The 14,954-nt window shown below is 35.5% G+C and overlaps 1 protein-coding gene across 1 annotated transcript; it reads left to right on the top strand.

Moving 5' to 3' along the window:
- Positions 1-9,326: 9,326 nt before the first annotated feature.
- Positions 9,327-14,739, top strand: LOC143588600 (uncharacterized). The gene is made up of 8 exons (XM_077069560.1): positions 9,327-9,582; positions 10,996-11,202; positions 12,935-13,028; positions 13,329-13,529; positions 13,599-13,649; positions 14,048-14,179; positions 14,269-14,407; positions 14,485-14,739. The coding sequence occupies exons 1-8, from the start codon at positions 9,327-9,329 to the stop codon at positions 14,737-14,739; spliced, it is 1,335 nt and encodes a 444-aa protein (XP_076925675.1).
- Positions 14,740-14,954: the final 215 nt, after the last annotated feature.

Raw genomic sequence — 14,954 nt, 5'->3', positions numbered from 1 at the left:
ACCACCATCATTACGAGTTTGTACAAATAATAACATTGTTTCGTTATAACTTTTATAATGGTTGATAAAGAAAATAAAAAAAAATCTATTTTTATTAAAACAACCAAAAAAACAATAATTAAAAGTATAATAAAATTAACATAAAATGACAAAAATCCGTCTTTTTAAAAAAGTATTTTTATATGTCACGGATAACACTATTCCTAAGGCTGAGGGGTGTGGGGCTTCAGCGGGGGCGCTAGAGCCCCTCCGCTCGCGCCTCCAGGCGCTAGCACCACACCCCCGGGGCGCGAGAGGGGCGCGAGAGGGGCGCGGGCACGGAATTCAAAGCAGGCGCAAGCCCCTTAGCGGGACCAATATGGCGTAAAGGGACATTGGGAGACGTGAAAGAGCCGTTGGGACATGAGAAATGAGCCGTTGGGCTCTTTAATTTAATAAAATAAAAGTGTTCTTCCTATATATAAACCCAAGATCACATAAAACAATTACCACACCCAAAATCACATAAAACAATTACCACAACTTCAAAAAAAAACCCAAAATCAACCCATCTTCCAAACTTTTTTTTAAAAACATGTCTGGAAATTGGTACCCAAACCTAGATTCAGATTATATTGACGACGATTTATGGTCGTCACCGCACCAACCGATGTTTTATTCGGAGCCGCAACAATCATCCGGCTTCCAACCATCCAACATACAACCGTCTCCTAACTTCAGTAACCTAAATCCGGTCGATCAAATGCTGATGGAAAAGCAAAAGGAACGTATCCGAAAGAGGTTGATCGAAGAAGACCAAGCCGAAGAATAAGAATAATGTTTTTTTAGTACTTTAATTTTTATTTTATTTTTAGATATTAATGTGTTTTTTTTTAATGTGTGTTTTTTTTAATAATTTATGAGTTTTTTTAATAATACGTTTTTTGAATATATTTATAAAAAAATAAAAAAAAAATCCGCTGGAGCCCCTGCTGGAGCCCCTCCACACCAGGGCCAGGGGCTCCAGCGGGGGCTCCAACACCCCCCTTATCCAGTTTCTCTCTCTGCCACACGTCACAATATTATTGGCTGGAGCCCCCACTCGCGCCCCCGTTAGAGCCCCCCACACCCCTCAGCCTAACATATAAGACAACAAAAGCCACATTCTTGGTGTGTTATTTTATTTGTGCAGCAAAAGAAATGGAACCAGACAAAATTTGTCATCAGCCAGGGCCCGACACCACAGACCATCTGCCAAATGGCATTCCCACTTACACTTGTCGAGATCATGAACGTTGGTACTACCGGCTGTGGTTGAAAATTATTTTCTAAAATAGTGTTTTAATTATTTTTAAAGTTTAAACTTTCTCATTACATTATATATTTATATATTAAAAATTATATATATATTAAAAACCAAATGTTAGTTATCTCATAATAAACACTATTCATGAAATAAACCAATTAGTTTTTCACACATATGCAAACATTCATTTTTCAAGATAAATTCAATTCATTTTTAAGTTTGATATTAATATTCCTTTTATTTTAATAATTTATATTTAGCATATATTATATTCTCTTACAAATTTTTAGCATATTTAAGATCATTATATTGATGATCCAATTTTGTTTGTACTCTGAAGAAACACTGATCTTCCCCGGGCAGATTACGGATAATCTGGGGGTTAAATAGATGTTTCCCACGAGGAGTTAGATCCGGCAAAGATGGTTCTTCTGATAACCTGCAAAACAGACACCGTGAGCTCGTCACTGAGAAGGGGGGGTACCTCCTTGTTACCACCCTCCGGCGTGAGAATCAGACTAGATTGCTCTTGAATATAAGTGTATATTAAGAGAATGACTAGAGCAGATATCAGGTAATATATCAAGATATGAGATGATATGAGATACAAGATGAGATACAAGATGAGATAATACCATTCCAAGGTGTTGGAGTATTTATAGCCGAATGTAGGTTTCCAAGAAGGTACAGCCGGCTGAATAGTGTTCCTGTTCTGCCAACTGTGGGCTACGTACATGCCATGCTGGTAGTTGGTGGGTAGGCAGCGGCTGATAGTGACCAGGCCGGCTGTGTACTATTCATGTTCCACCAACTGCAGGCTATGCACGTCCTCCGACAGGTTGGTGAGTAGGCAGCGGCTAATAGTGACATACAGTACAAGAGCGTGCTGCTCGTCATACTGTTGTCAGTGAGCTGTCGTATCTTTGGTCAGATCTTTTGTCCATACCTCGTCAGGTACAGTACAAAAGATCCTCCCGTATCGTACGGACTGGCTCATTTGGGCGGGAGTATTCCCGGCTTTGCTCATTCCTTCTTCAGGTGACATTACTGAATTATTATGAGAGCTAAGTGCCTTGTGCGTGTAGCTTTGCTGCGCAGGTAGCCTTCCCTGATGGCTTGTATCCGCAGCTGCGGGAACAGGCAGAGTACTTCACCATTGGGAGGCTTTTCCTGCGGGAACAGCTTGCGTACTGCGCGTAAGGACGTCACGTCTGAGCATGGTGGGTCCTGCGGATCCAGTTGGTCTCTGCGCAGACGTCCCTTTTAAGTTAAGTCTTGCGGATTCAACCGCGCAGACGTCCGTTAAGGGATCTTGCGGGTTCACTTGCGCAGACGTCCCTTTTCGAAGTGAGTCTTGCGGGTCCAACTAGGCTCTGCTGGGACGTACCTCTTCATACTCGGTTTAATTGGTGTTGTAATCTTTGTCTCTGTAATCGATTTGAAGTTGGCTCAATTGTGACTCTAGTTTGTTTAATTGAAGACGAAATGTTATTTTGGACTATTTCGTTGTTATCTTACAATCAGTAACCATTATAGCTATTTATAAAATAAAAGGGAAACATATTTTTTTATTTTTAAAACGAGTTTTGTCTTATGTTTATACTAAATAAATGTGTATCTCAAATTAAGAATATTATTTTGATAAGCCGATGCATTCTTTTTTTTTCTCTCTCTTTTTTCTCGTACCCTTCTTTGGAGAAAGTTATTATAAGACGAATAAAATTTTTAAATATATAAAACTAGCTTTTATCTCATTATTAGAGGGGATTGATTTACATTACTCGATTCCAATATTTATATCTTTTTTTGAATTTTAATTTTATTTATTGTAAAGAAGTTAAAAATATACTTAGGATTTGATGATGAAAATGTCCACAAATAAATGAGATATTATAACCCGGTTTAAAAGTTATTTGGGTTTGGTGAGACTTATGACCCGCTTATTTTTTTACTATAAAATTGTTTCTTAATTAGAAATACTATAACTTTTAGTGTATCTTTATGTTATAGGATTTTCATACCAAATATCTGGTGAGATTATTTTATTAATTGGACAAGATTTTGTAACATGTTTAAAGACTATATGAGTTTGGTGAGACTCATACTCGTGAATTCGGGTCAAATGCATAAGAAACTTTCATTTACAAATAAAACAATCTGTTAGCTCGTTCATATATATTTAAGATTTAAGATGTTATAATATAATTAAAGGGTTACGTTAAAATACAAAGTAAATAACAAAATGAGAAGTGCGAGAAGTAATCAAGTCCACTGATTTTATATTTGAATTATTGTGATTAATTTGAGAATAAATGATGGAAAGGACATACGTGGAATATTACATATTGCTGATTTTCGCTCCACATGCACTGACATGTCAATTCCCCTACCATGTTAAAACGTTCATAACTTTTTCATACGATAACTGTTTTTTTTAAATCACCATAATAAAAGCGGTTTTTATTTTTAATATGAGTACCATATTAATGTATAGAAATAAAAAAAATTATTGGGTTTTAATACATTGTGTTATTGGGTTGTCATTGTGTTTTTTTAATTGAGTTTTCTAACATTGTGTTATAGTTATGGTCATTGTGTTTTTCAATCTTTACACATATTAAAGATAAAGTTTAAAACAAAACGTACGTCATTGTGTCTTTTGTTCTTCATCGTGTCTTTATGCTCACCATTTTATCTATTGTTCGTGATTATGTCTTTCTGCTCATCATTTTATTTTAGTCATTGTGTATTATGTTAAGTCCATTGTGTATTACATAATTACTATTGTGTTTTACCTTTCAGATCATTGTGCAATATGTATTCACCATTGTGTTTATTATGTTATTGTGTAATATGCATTAATCATTGTGTTTTATACTTTTATGTATTAGATTTAGTTGTTATTTTATATTTATATTTACATATTAGAATCACACAATAATGTTATTTCACTATTACAATTATCATATTTCATCACTTTCGAAAAAAACACAATGATAAGCATTTGATAGTCGTTGTGCATCATAAGAGCATAACTCTCTGGCGTAACACACGGTGGGACGAAAACCTAAGTGGGCTCGGGATTATTCATTGCTATAATTCAATAAAAGTGACACTGGGGACCATGACCATTACGAGAAAATATAATTTGACATTTGCGGTTTATTTATATGATCCTGCAGGTTAATCTCCTTTTATTTTTGAAAATCATGACAATTACTAAAGAAAAAAAATTGGCGCGCAATTTTGATTAAATAATATGAAGGGTGTGTTTGGCAAAACCAGGTGATGGCTGTTGGTTGGAAGCTCGTTTATTAAATAATAAATGAGATGTTATAATACGGTTTAAAAGATATATGGTTTTGATGAGACCTAAGACCCGTTTATTTTTTAATATAAAATTGGTTTTTTAATTATAAATAATATTTATGAAAGTTAATAATATACTAATGATTTGATGAGATCCAAGACCTATTTATTTTTTTTACTATCAAATTGATTTTTTTAATTTAAATAATATATATATATATATATATATATATATGTCTTTTTTAAAATAAATAAGATATTAATTTTTATTATATCCTATTTTATAGGATTTTTACATCAATAATTTAGTGAGAATAATTTTTAATTTAATGAGATGTTATAACCCATTTAAGGAATATCTGGGTTTGGTAAGACCCATACCCATAAATTCGGGTTAAATGCATGAGAAGCCTCCATTTAAAAATAAAGCAAATCTGGTGACTCCAAAAAAAGGAGGAGCGACCACATCGTGACACGTAGGATTTTTATGTCTTCGTTTATATATATTATAAATATATATATATATATAGGGGTGAGTTATAACAAAAAGAGATAGTTTTCTAGGAAGAGTAAGAATAAATTTAAGCCCTTGGATCTATGATCTAGTGGTTGAGATTGGTAGTTTTTAAACTACCAAATAGTTTTCTAGGATCTAGGATTTATGCTACATAGTTTCCTAACTCTAAATTTTATGTCATTCCTACTCTTCATACAAAACTATGTCATTTTATTTTAACCCTTATATATATATATATATATATATATATATATATATGGTGAAAAGATCCAATACACTAATGCCTTAACGTACATTATGTACGCGAATCCATTTTTTCACGAATTGATCCTTGAAATCACATCCAAACATCTTGGAATCGTTAATACATATCCAATCAATCATTTGTTCACCGAAAAAATCAGTTTTGGATGGTTAATCGATCTATTTTTCACTTTTTTCATGAAGACCGTTTTTTGAGCGTTTAAGTTTTATGAGCATTTTCTGAGTGTTTTAGGTTTTTGCCTTTGTTTTTGTAACACCACGGGAATTTTGAGCAAATGACAAGTTTCAAAGTATAGGGATCAATTCTGCCAACTTTCAAACTCCAAGGGCTAAAATGAAAAATCTGATTTTTTGTCCTATCGTGGTACGCGACGGGACAAAAGACAAGCCCACCGCGTACCGCGATGGTGCTTGGTCAATGTTTCTAGAAGAAGTCAACAGCGTACGCGATCGCCGTTAAGCCTACGTCATCGCGTACCGCGATGACGTGGCCTGACACGTCTGACACCTTTTCACCACGTGTCCACACGTGGCACACCGGTCGCCACGTGTCCCGACACGTGGCCACACGTATTAACATGTGGCACTCCGTCTGCCACGTGGCGACACGTGGCAGACCTACTGTCTTCGTCATCCGACCTACATCGCGGTACGCGACGGGTTCCCAAGGACCCGGGCGCGGTACGCGATGGGACACCAGATTTGCCTATAAATAGCAAGGTCCGGGGTCTTCATAACTCACACCAAAACACAGCCTATAATCATCTCTCTACTGTAACATCCCAAGTTTTAAAATAATAATATTTTACATATTATGTTACGGAAAAGTTTACTTGGGTTAGTAAATAATAATAATAAGAGAGAAAGATAAATAAGTAGATTAAATGGATTAATCATGGACTAAAAAGGAAAGATGGGCCTTAGGTCCATGGGCTTAAGAGAGTATAAATACCCCTTAAACCCTAAATCTTTCCATTTCCATCCATAATATCCATCTTATTCTCTCTCTAAGCCTAAAACCCTCACCCATCCTTTCCATTTCGGCCGCAAGCAAGAACTAGGAGCCGAGATCAAATCCAAACCTTAAATCGATCATAACCACGTTAGATCTTCAACCATACAAGCTAGACAACGAGTCCAAGATCCTATATCAAGCTAGCCGTAACCGAGAAGCATCAAAAGATATGTTCTCTATGATTAAAGGTTACGTTTTTATGATCGGTTAGACATGAAACTTGAGCCTAGAGTAGATTGGACCTAGATATCTAGTAAAAATGCAAACTTGATGATTATTATACAGTTAGCCGTGCCCAACTGAAGAAAGGAATAACTATTAACGGTGAACGTAACCGCATTCAGGTGAGTTTCTAGCCCCATTTCCTTGCTATGTTTTCGGGGCTGTGTGCATACTCAATGTGATTAGTTAATACACTTACCTTAAGTGGTAAGTGTATGCCTTATGTGATTTATGTATGAATGAATGCTTGACGATGCATGAACGATCTTCGGATATTGCATGTGCCGTCAAGGGATAGTATAAAGTTATGACTGACATATATATGATGTATAGATGATGTATGGACGTATGAAAGTTATAATTATGAATGTATAGAAAGGTACAAAAGGTATAGATAGAACAAGGGGACCGACCCTAATAATGTCGGCGAATGTAGGGAACCGACCCTAATAATATCGGCGAATGTAGGGAACCGACCCTAATAATATCGGCGAATGTAGGAAACCGACCCTAATAATGTCGACGAATGTAGGGAACCGACCCTAATAATATCGGCGAAGGTTATAGGGCGGAAGGCTCTTTAAAATGTATGTGTATGAATGAGAGTATGTATGTTAATACGAAAGAAAGAATGAAAGTGCGTAAGTATGTAAGACAATATGAAGGTAAGTACCCTCGGGTGCATATGTAAATGTGTGAATGTATTGTATGTCGCCTGATTAACTAGAACTCACTCAGCGTAGCTGACTTTTAGTATGCACGCAGGCTAATCGACTGAGACAGCTGGCTTGAGGGAGACACATGGCAATACTGAAGAGGCTGGCATCTGAAGATTTGTCATGATGTTTTGACACTATGTTTTATGTTATGTTTTAAAAAAGACAAATTATGAATGATTGTATCGAATGGTTGACTATTTTATTATTCCGCGAAAGTTTTTAATTAACTCTGATTTTAGAACTGCGTTTATGAGTAAATCCAACACCAAAGTAGGGCTACCGGTAACGTGACCTTACATATACTCTCTCTCTAAACCTCGAAATTCGTGCCAACAATCCACCTAAAAAACCGTGCCCCGATTCCTCTAAAAACGTGCTATACCTCGATATTCATACCACTCCCGTACCAACGTCCCGACGATCATTCTCGAAGTACGTGCCGTGAAGCGTTGGTGTCTCGAGTTGCGTGCCAAAGTGAAGTGGCGATCAAGACGAGGATTGAAAAGGCTAAGCGGCGTAGAAGTGCTACTCGAGTATCCAGGGAATTATAAGCCGAGGAAAGGTAAGGCTTAATACCCGATTAAATAATAATATAATATTAAAGGCTTAAACCCTAAGTCGAAAATATATACATCGAGAATAAATGATATAACAAAGAAAAGAAATAAAGGAAGAACTGTGTATATATATATATGTGTTATATACTCTTTGTTATAATTATTATTATTTAAGTATAATGTGTATTCTTAAATAATAAATAAATAATACGTTTCTTAAAGAAAAAGAAACGTCGGGTTTTAAAATAAACTAAAGGTTTATGAATAATATTTTAAAACTAAAGGTTTTAAAGTAAAAGATTATTGAACTAAAGGTTCATCGAGGTAATAAGACTAAAGCTCTTAATCCGGATTGTATATCCGACTAATAAAAGTTATACTCGTACTATATGTGCGAGATAGCAAGAAAGAGTACGCAAGGACGGTGTTGGAAACCGATCCCGATCAAAGGTGAATACGCCCCACTTTTACAAACTTGTTTTCAAACAAATAATTGTGTTATGTGTAAAACTTTACATGAGACAAAGTGTCTCTAAAAACATTATGAATAAGAGTAAAAGCCTAGCCCTCAGGCTGTGGTATACGTTTGTCTGGATCCTTACATATGTGGTTAAATGCGGTGGGCACATCGCACCACGCCTGGTCACGACCTCCAGCCACGATGGCCGAACCAAAGTATGTTCGAGTGAGAATGACCTTGTGTATATTTATGGTACCTGAGTATGTCGGGACGCTGCGGTGTCTTACGGGGGTGACCTAGGTAGAGGCTCGAGTTTATAATGATATTGTTTTAACTTTGTTATTCCTAAGCCAAGATGGGCCGAGGCACGCGTAACCCTCGAGGGGTAACAAAGTAAAGGAAAATGTTTTCGCGTCAGAATATTCACCAGCAAATCTTTGCTGACGTATTTTTATAACATTTTGCAGGTAATCAAGATTAGAGCTTAAAGGACGATGGCTCAAGAATCCGATGGCTCGGATAGTTTTTGTTAAATGATATTATAACTAAATGGTGGTTTTGTAAACATAAAACAAGTAAACGTAAATGGAACTTTCGTTCCACCTTTTGTATTGTAAATATTTTACAACTTTAATCCTTATGTTTTATAAAAGTCTTCCGCATTAACCCGCAACTCTGATTTATTTACAAATATGGTACCAACTATCGAGTCGCACTCCTAGGCCTAAGATGGGGGTGTGACAGTTTTTTTTGCCTTTGAGCGTCTCGCGTACCTACCGTACGTTAAGCATTAGCGTACAGTAATTGCACCCTATATATATGTATGTATGTGATACATTTTAATGAATCATAAACGTTAGATGATCTTACATTATTATTATTATAATAAATTAGTTAGATTTCATTGTTACGAAAATCTACAAATTTGGCGCAACGAGTATCAAATTCCTATGTGTATATAAATAAACACTTGGTTTCATGCCCTTTGCTACTCTGGAAGAAGAGCATGATCATTGTTACCAAGAAATCCAAAAACTTTATGAGAAGCGAGGGTTGTTTGCTTTTGAGGACTTGTTAGATACAGAGAACAATAATATGATCAAGAAACGCAAATGTTTGTTGATCGAGGAGGACGGTAACAAGAAAATAAAGACGAAGTTGCCAGTGGGGACGTTGGTGAACGAAGACATAACAGTGCGGTTAAAGCGGTTCATCACGGGTCTCAAGACGTACGGTTGGTTTAGACATGAAACTTTTGATCCAGAATTAAAACCATGTATGAAAATGACATAACATACTGATTAAGCAATTGGAGACGACCACATGAGTTTTTGACGGCTGATGAGATACGGAATGTCTTAGATTTCGTTACTTAAATGGATAATAATTTCATTAGATTTGTTTAAAATATGAGTCATTTGACTACTTGAATTTCATTAACGAGTTGATGATGGATGTCGTCATTTTGATTAATGTGAATAGATTATACGTTTTGCTTTGTAAATAACTTGTTTTTTCAACACGATGTTACATTTTTCCATTTCGAGAACATTTCACATGGAGTGGTTCGACTAATTTTTTTAGTATTTTCTTTCATGAGCTTTTAAAATCCAAATGAACAACGTTACAGTTCACTTGGTTTGTAAATTATTATTGTGGGTTAAACATATAGATTTACGAATTATCGGACAATAGTAAAAGTAAAATAAAAAAGGAAAAGTATTGAACTAGGTGTACGGTGTACCCACCTCCATCCAACTTCTCCACGTTGGAAAATATTTTGAGACTCCAAGGGAAAGGGGGGGGGGGGGGGGGTGTTCTCAGAATTTTCGGTGCGTTTTTCTGTCCAAAGCGGTCCACTATAGGTGGTCTAACTAAAAGTGAGAACGTCCCGCAAAATCACTATCACGTAGGCATGATGAGGCTCTCACCAACTTTTTCCCCTAAAAATTGCGTTATATAGTAATTAAAAACGATTATTTTTTAAAAAAAATGTGAAAGGGATTATTGAATTGGTTGAACAATTGAACTACATAATTTATGGTGAGCAATAACCGGACCGAAAATCAAAGAAACCGAACTTGAATTAACGGAAAACCGATCAACCGATTACCAAATTAACCTAATATTCACATATTTATAACTTTTATTTTAATAAACCGAACCAAAGCAAGTTGAAAACCGGCAAACTAACCGATTAAACCGATTAGTCGAAAATCGAATGACTAATAAAAATAGGTTAACCTTTGAAAATTAAAATTCTAATAACCGAATCAAACCAAACCGAGCCGTGCTGACTTGTTCTCCTCCTACAAATTTGTTTTTGGGTAACCCAATAGTATTTTGGGCTTATATAGGCTGACCCAAAAAAAATACAAAAAAAAAAGAAAAAAAGAAAAAAGAAACGACACGTCATCAGTGTACTTTGACAGTTTGACACACGACCACCTCGTAACACGAAACCTATCCTCATCGGTACACCAATCTATTCATTCAAATCTAGTTCCACAAATCTCTGAATCTCAACTCCAAATAAATTAGTTTCTTCAACTCCTAGTGTTCAAATATGAGATCAAGAAGACATAATAGAAGTCTTCTACTAATTATCTCACCAAAAGATTAATATTATTAATATGTACCCTTTTAGGATTACTTCTACTCACCATCTTCACCGCCCGTGATCTCCCCACCATTTTGCCTCCACCGGAGATGCATAATAATAATATGAAGGTGAAGGTGAAACATGCTTCTAGTTGTGCCACGGTGGAAGATATGGGAAATGAAGCTGTTGGTGATTCATGGATAGAAAGTTTGAGAGTTAGAGAGTTGATTAGAAATCATTTTCAGATTCAAGGTATTATTATTATTTATGCATTTTTTTTGTGTTATGGTCAATGCCAAGTCAACGTAGATTTGAGTTGAAAGTAGATTTATGAAAATGTTGATGTTGATATGTGATTCATGGAAAGAAAGTTTGAGAGTCAGAGAATTGATTAGAAATCATTTTTAGATTCAAGGTATTTTTATTATTATTATTTTTTATTTTGTTGTGTTATGGTCAATGCTAAGTCAATGTAGATTTAAGTTAAAGCCAAATCTAGAAATCAAGTCAATGTAGATTTGAGTTGGAATAAGATTGGATTATGATCAGAAAGTTATGTTTTATGATTATTGATTTAGTAATGAAATGATTAGAGTTTGTTTGATTTGTTTTAGTTCTAGTAAGTGGCGGAACTTGAACTTCGTCATTCGGCCCCCGAAGATATTAGAAATCTTACTATACTATTAAAGCAATACAAGATATTCACATGGCTTTCAACTAGCATGTCCACATAGGCTTCCAAGTCATCCGGTTTCCATCTATAGAATTGCCACATAATTCACTAATTAATGTTTTCTATAATCATAACCAACTATTTTCTTTCAAATGATTTAAAAACCAATTTTGACCACAATTAATTATTTATAACTGATTTTGTGTTCCCTTTTTTAGCATGACTATTATTTTAGCAATTCAATGATTTGTATATTTATACAGTTTTTTCTCATTCCATCATTTATACATATTTTTCTTACATCTTGTGATTTTGCAGAGAACAAGGTTAAAAAATTCTTATGATATCTACATATATACAACGTTTGAAATATTTTTCATCTGTGTGTAACACGGGCCAGTATCCTAGTTAATATTAAGTTTTTACACATAACCCCCCCCCCCCCCCCCAAAAAAAAAAGATACCAAATAAAGACCAAATCTACCAAAAAGAAAGTTATTTTAGTTTGTTTGGTTTATCAAAAATCATATATTACTACTTCTGAGCCAAAAAACATTACTAGATATATATGGGCTATATTTACCGAAATTATATGGGCTATATTTAGAAGTTCTGAGCCCAAAAACAAGGGGTGGAACCCATTCTCGCCCCCATAAAGGTCCACCCATGGTTTTAGTTTTAGTTTTAGTTTTTTTGGTCAACGCTAAGTCAACCTAGATTTAAGTTCAAGTAGAGCAAGAAATCTTGATGTTAATATGTGATTTTGTTTAATGTGTCAAGTTAGATTGGATTATGATTTATGATAGAAGTTATGTTTTATGACTTTTAATGATAATGATGATAATAGGCTAAAAGTAACACTTGGCGTAGGCTAGATTCGAGCTTGAATAGGTCCAAATTGTACACTAAATCTATGCCCCCATTCGAGAATCGAAACTATGTGGCACCAAACAAGCTTATTTTAGGCCCGAAATTCGGCCCGTAATGAACACAAAAACCGAACATGGAATTAGAAGTTTGGGTTTAGTCTAAACGTGTTTGGTTCAATTCAGGTCAAACCAGTTTTTGCTAAACGGGTCGTATTTAACGCGTTTATTTATATAACTTTTTTGAATAAAGATGTTTTGTCATAAATTAATCGGGCTGAGTATTTTATGGCCAAATTTGAAAGGTTTTATAAGTTAAACGTAATTTTTTATATACATTTTGAGTATTAATGTGGAAAAAGTTCAAATAAAAGTATATGTTTCCCACATTCTATTTTGTAATTAATAGTACTAAATAAATATTCTGTGTTTATTCTTATATTAGGAGCATCACGCGTTCGTTCACTATCTCCAGACCAGTTCTGCAAGCAAAACTTTGTAATGGGCAAAGCTTCCGAAGCGGGATTCGGGAACGAAATGTACAAGATCTTAACGGCTGCAGCGCTCAGCGTCATGCTAAACCGTTCACTAATTATTGGTCAAACGAGGCATATTGGTTCTTTCCTTTTCTTAACCTTTTAGCTATAATTAACTCTAGAGGTAGCAAATGGCGTACGGGTTGGTAAGCAAGTTAAAATGTTATTTTTTCATAACGGGTCAAAATGGGTCGGGTCGGGTCAACTCAGGTCAGGAAGCAAAATAGTTAATGTATTGAATATTCGAGTATATTTTGGTAAGTAGCAACGTGAATGCTTACTGTTTTTATCCGTGTTTATCAGGGGCAAGTATCCATTCGGGGACTATATAACATATGCCAATTTCTCGTTTACACTAAAAGAAGTGAAACATTTATGGAAAAAGAACGATTGTGTTGAAAAGTACGAGCGACATCTTATTATGAGGGTCGATGATTTCGAGAAGCCATCACAAACAAATGTTCTTAGCAGTAACTGGAGAAAATGGAAGCAACCGATTATATGGTAATCTTTAGGATCAAATAATCACTTAATAATGTTTGCGAAAATCTAAAACTTGCACATCATATTTAGGTGCGTAGGGTTGTTTAAGAAGCTCGTGACTTGCTTGAAAATGGCTCATTTGTTAACAAGTTGAGCCGAGTTGGCTTGGTTTGTAAACGAGCCGAATCCAAGCCAAGGTAAGCTTGGCTTGTTGGCTCGCTTGTCAGACTCGTTTGGCTGGCTTGTCGGCTCGTTAAAATTAAAGTCCAAATTTTAATCTATATGAATTTAAGCCCAAAAGTGTAACTCAAGTTTTAATAATAATATATATTATTATTTGTCCGAATCCAAGCCAAGGTAAGCTTGATTTGGATAAGCCGATTATATCGGATGGTAATGATGATTTTTTAAACGTGTCGTGTCAAGTTTAGAGGTACCACTGATGCGGTGGCGGCTCAGTTTTTCTTAAAGAACATACATGTTCAAATGAGGAAATCAGCCTCTGCATTATTTGGAAACACTTAAGTTCTTCGTTCTAGACCGAATGTAATTGGCGAGCTGCTACGGGTGATAATATCACCTTCACCAGATGTTCAAAAAGCGGTTAATTCGGTTATAGATGGAGGCCGTGATCCTTATCTTTCCGTGCATATGCGCATGCTTGGGAATAGGTACTTTAAATCATTTTACTCCAAAAAAAATAAATTATTAAATATAAAAATAATACAATTCTTCATAATCATATTTGACACACTTATAGGTCTCCTAGGGCGGTCAATGCGGTTTTGAATTGCATTAATACCACCATTACGGGAATCCGTCAACCGCGTGTCGTATTGATCTCCGACACAGCGTCACTCGTTAACGACCTCAAGCCAAAACTTCATGATTTTACAGAGGTACAATCTTTATAAGTCAAAACATTACATATTGTTTTTTCATTATTAATATTGAATGATACATGGTCATTGGTTAGGTTCTTCATTTTGACTACAAGAAGTTTAAAGGGAACATGTCGGGTGGGAGTGTGGTTGCGGCTGGTGGTGTCGGGTTTAGAACGAAAGATTGGGGGCCTGCGCCTCGATGGGTTGCTTTTGTTGACTTTTTTCTAGCATCGCGTGCAAAACACGCAGTAATTTCGGGTGCCCAAAGGCGTGTAGGGACTACTTATGCACAGCTTATCGCGGCATTAGCCGCAACATATCAACTCGGTAGTCAAATCCGCCAATAAGTTTTTCGTGTTTTTAGTTTGTACTAGTTTTATTATTATTTGAGTGAATTACAGTTTTCGTCTCTGTGGTTTGTTCAAATTTGTCATTTCAGTCCAAAAGTTTAAAATTTGCTAGTTTTATTCCTAAGGTTACATTTTCATTGCAATTTTCGTCCTTTTCGTTAACATATTTTGGACCGAGATAGCAGATTTTTACAAACCACATGGACGAAAAT

Source organism: Bidens hawaiensis, unplaced genomic scaffold (assembly GCF_021521415.1).
Source record: "Bidens hawaiensis isolate Kalapana, Puna unplaced genomic scaffold, B.hawaiensis_p1.1 tig00036501_1, whole genome shotgun sequence".
Classification (NCBI taxonomy): Eukaryota; Viridiplantae; Streptophyta; class Magnoliopsida; order Asterales; family Asteraceae; genus Bidens; species Bidens hawaiensis.
This window is presented reverse-complemented; position numbering and strand designations above follow the sequence as displayed.

What these genes read in the sequence shown, in the direction of transcription:
- LOC143588600 (XM_077069560.1), top strand. Translation starts at nt 9,327, where the DNA reads ATGCCCTTTGCTACTCTGGAAGAAGAGCATGATCATTGTTACCAAGAA. An exon ending in ATGCGCATGCTTGGGAATAG is followed by an intron (nt 14,180 to 14,268) that starts GTACTTTAAATC and finishes ACACACTTATAG; the next exon opens with GTCTCCTAGGGCGGTCAATG. An exon ending in AACTTCATGATTTTACAGAG is followed by an intron (nt 14,408 to 14,484) that starts GTACAATCTTTA and finishes GTCATTGGTTAG; the next exon opens with GTTCTTCATTTTGACTACAA.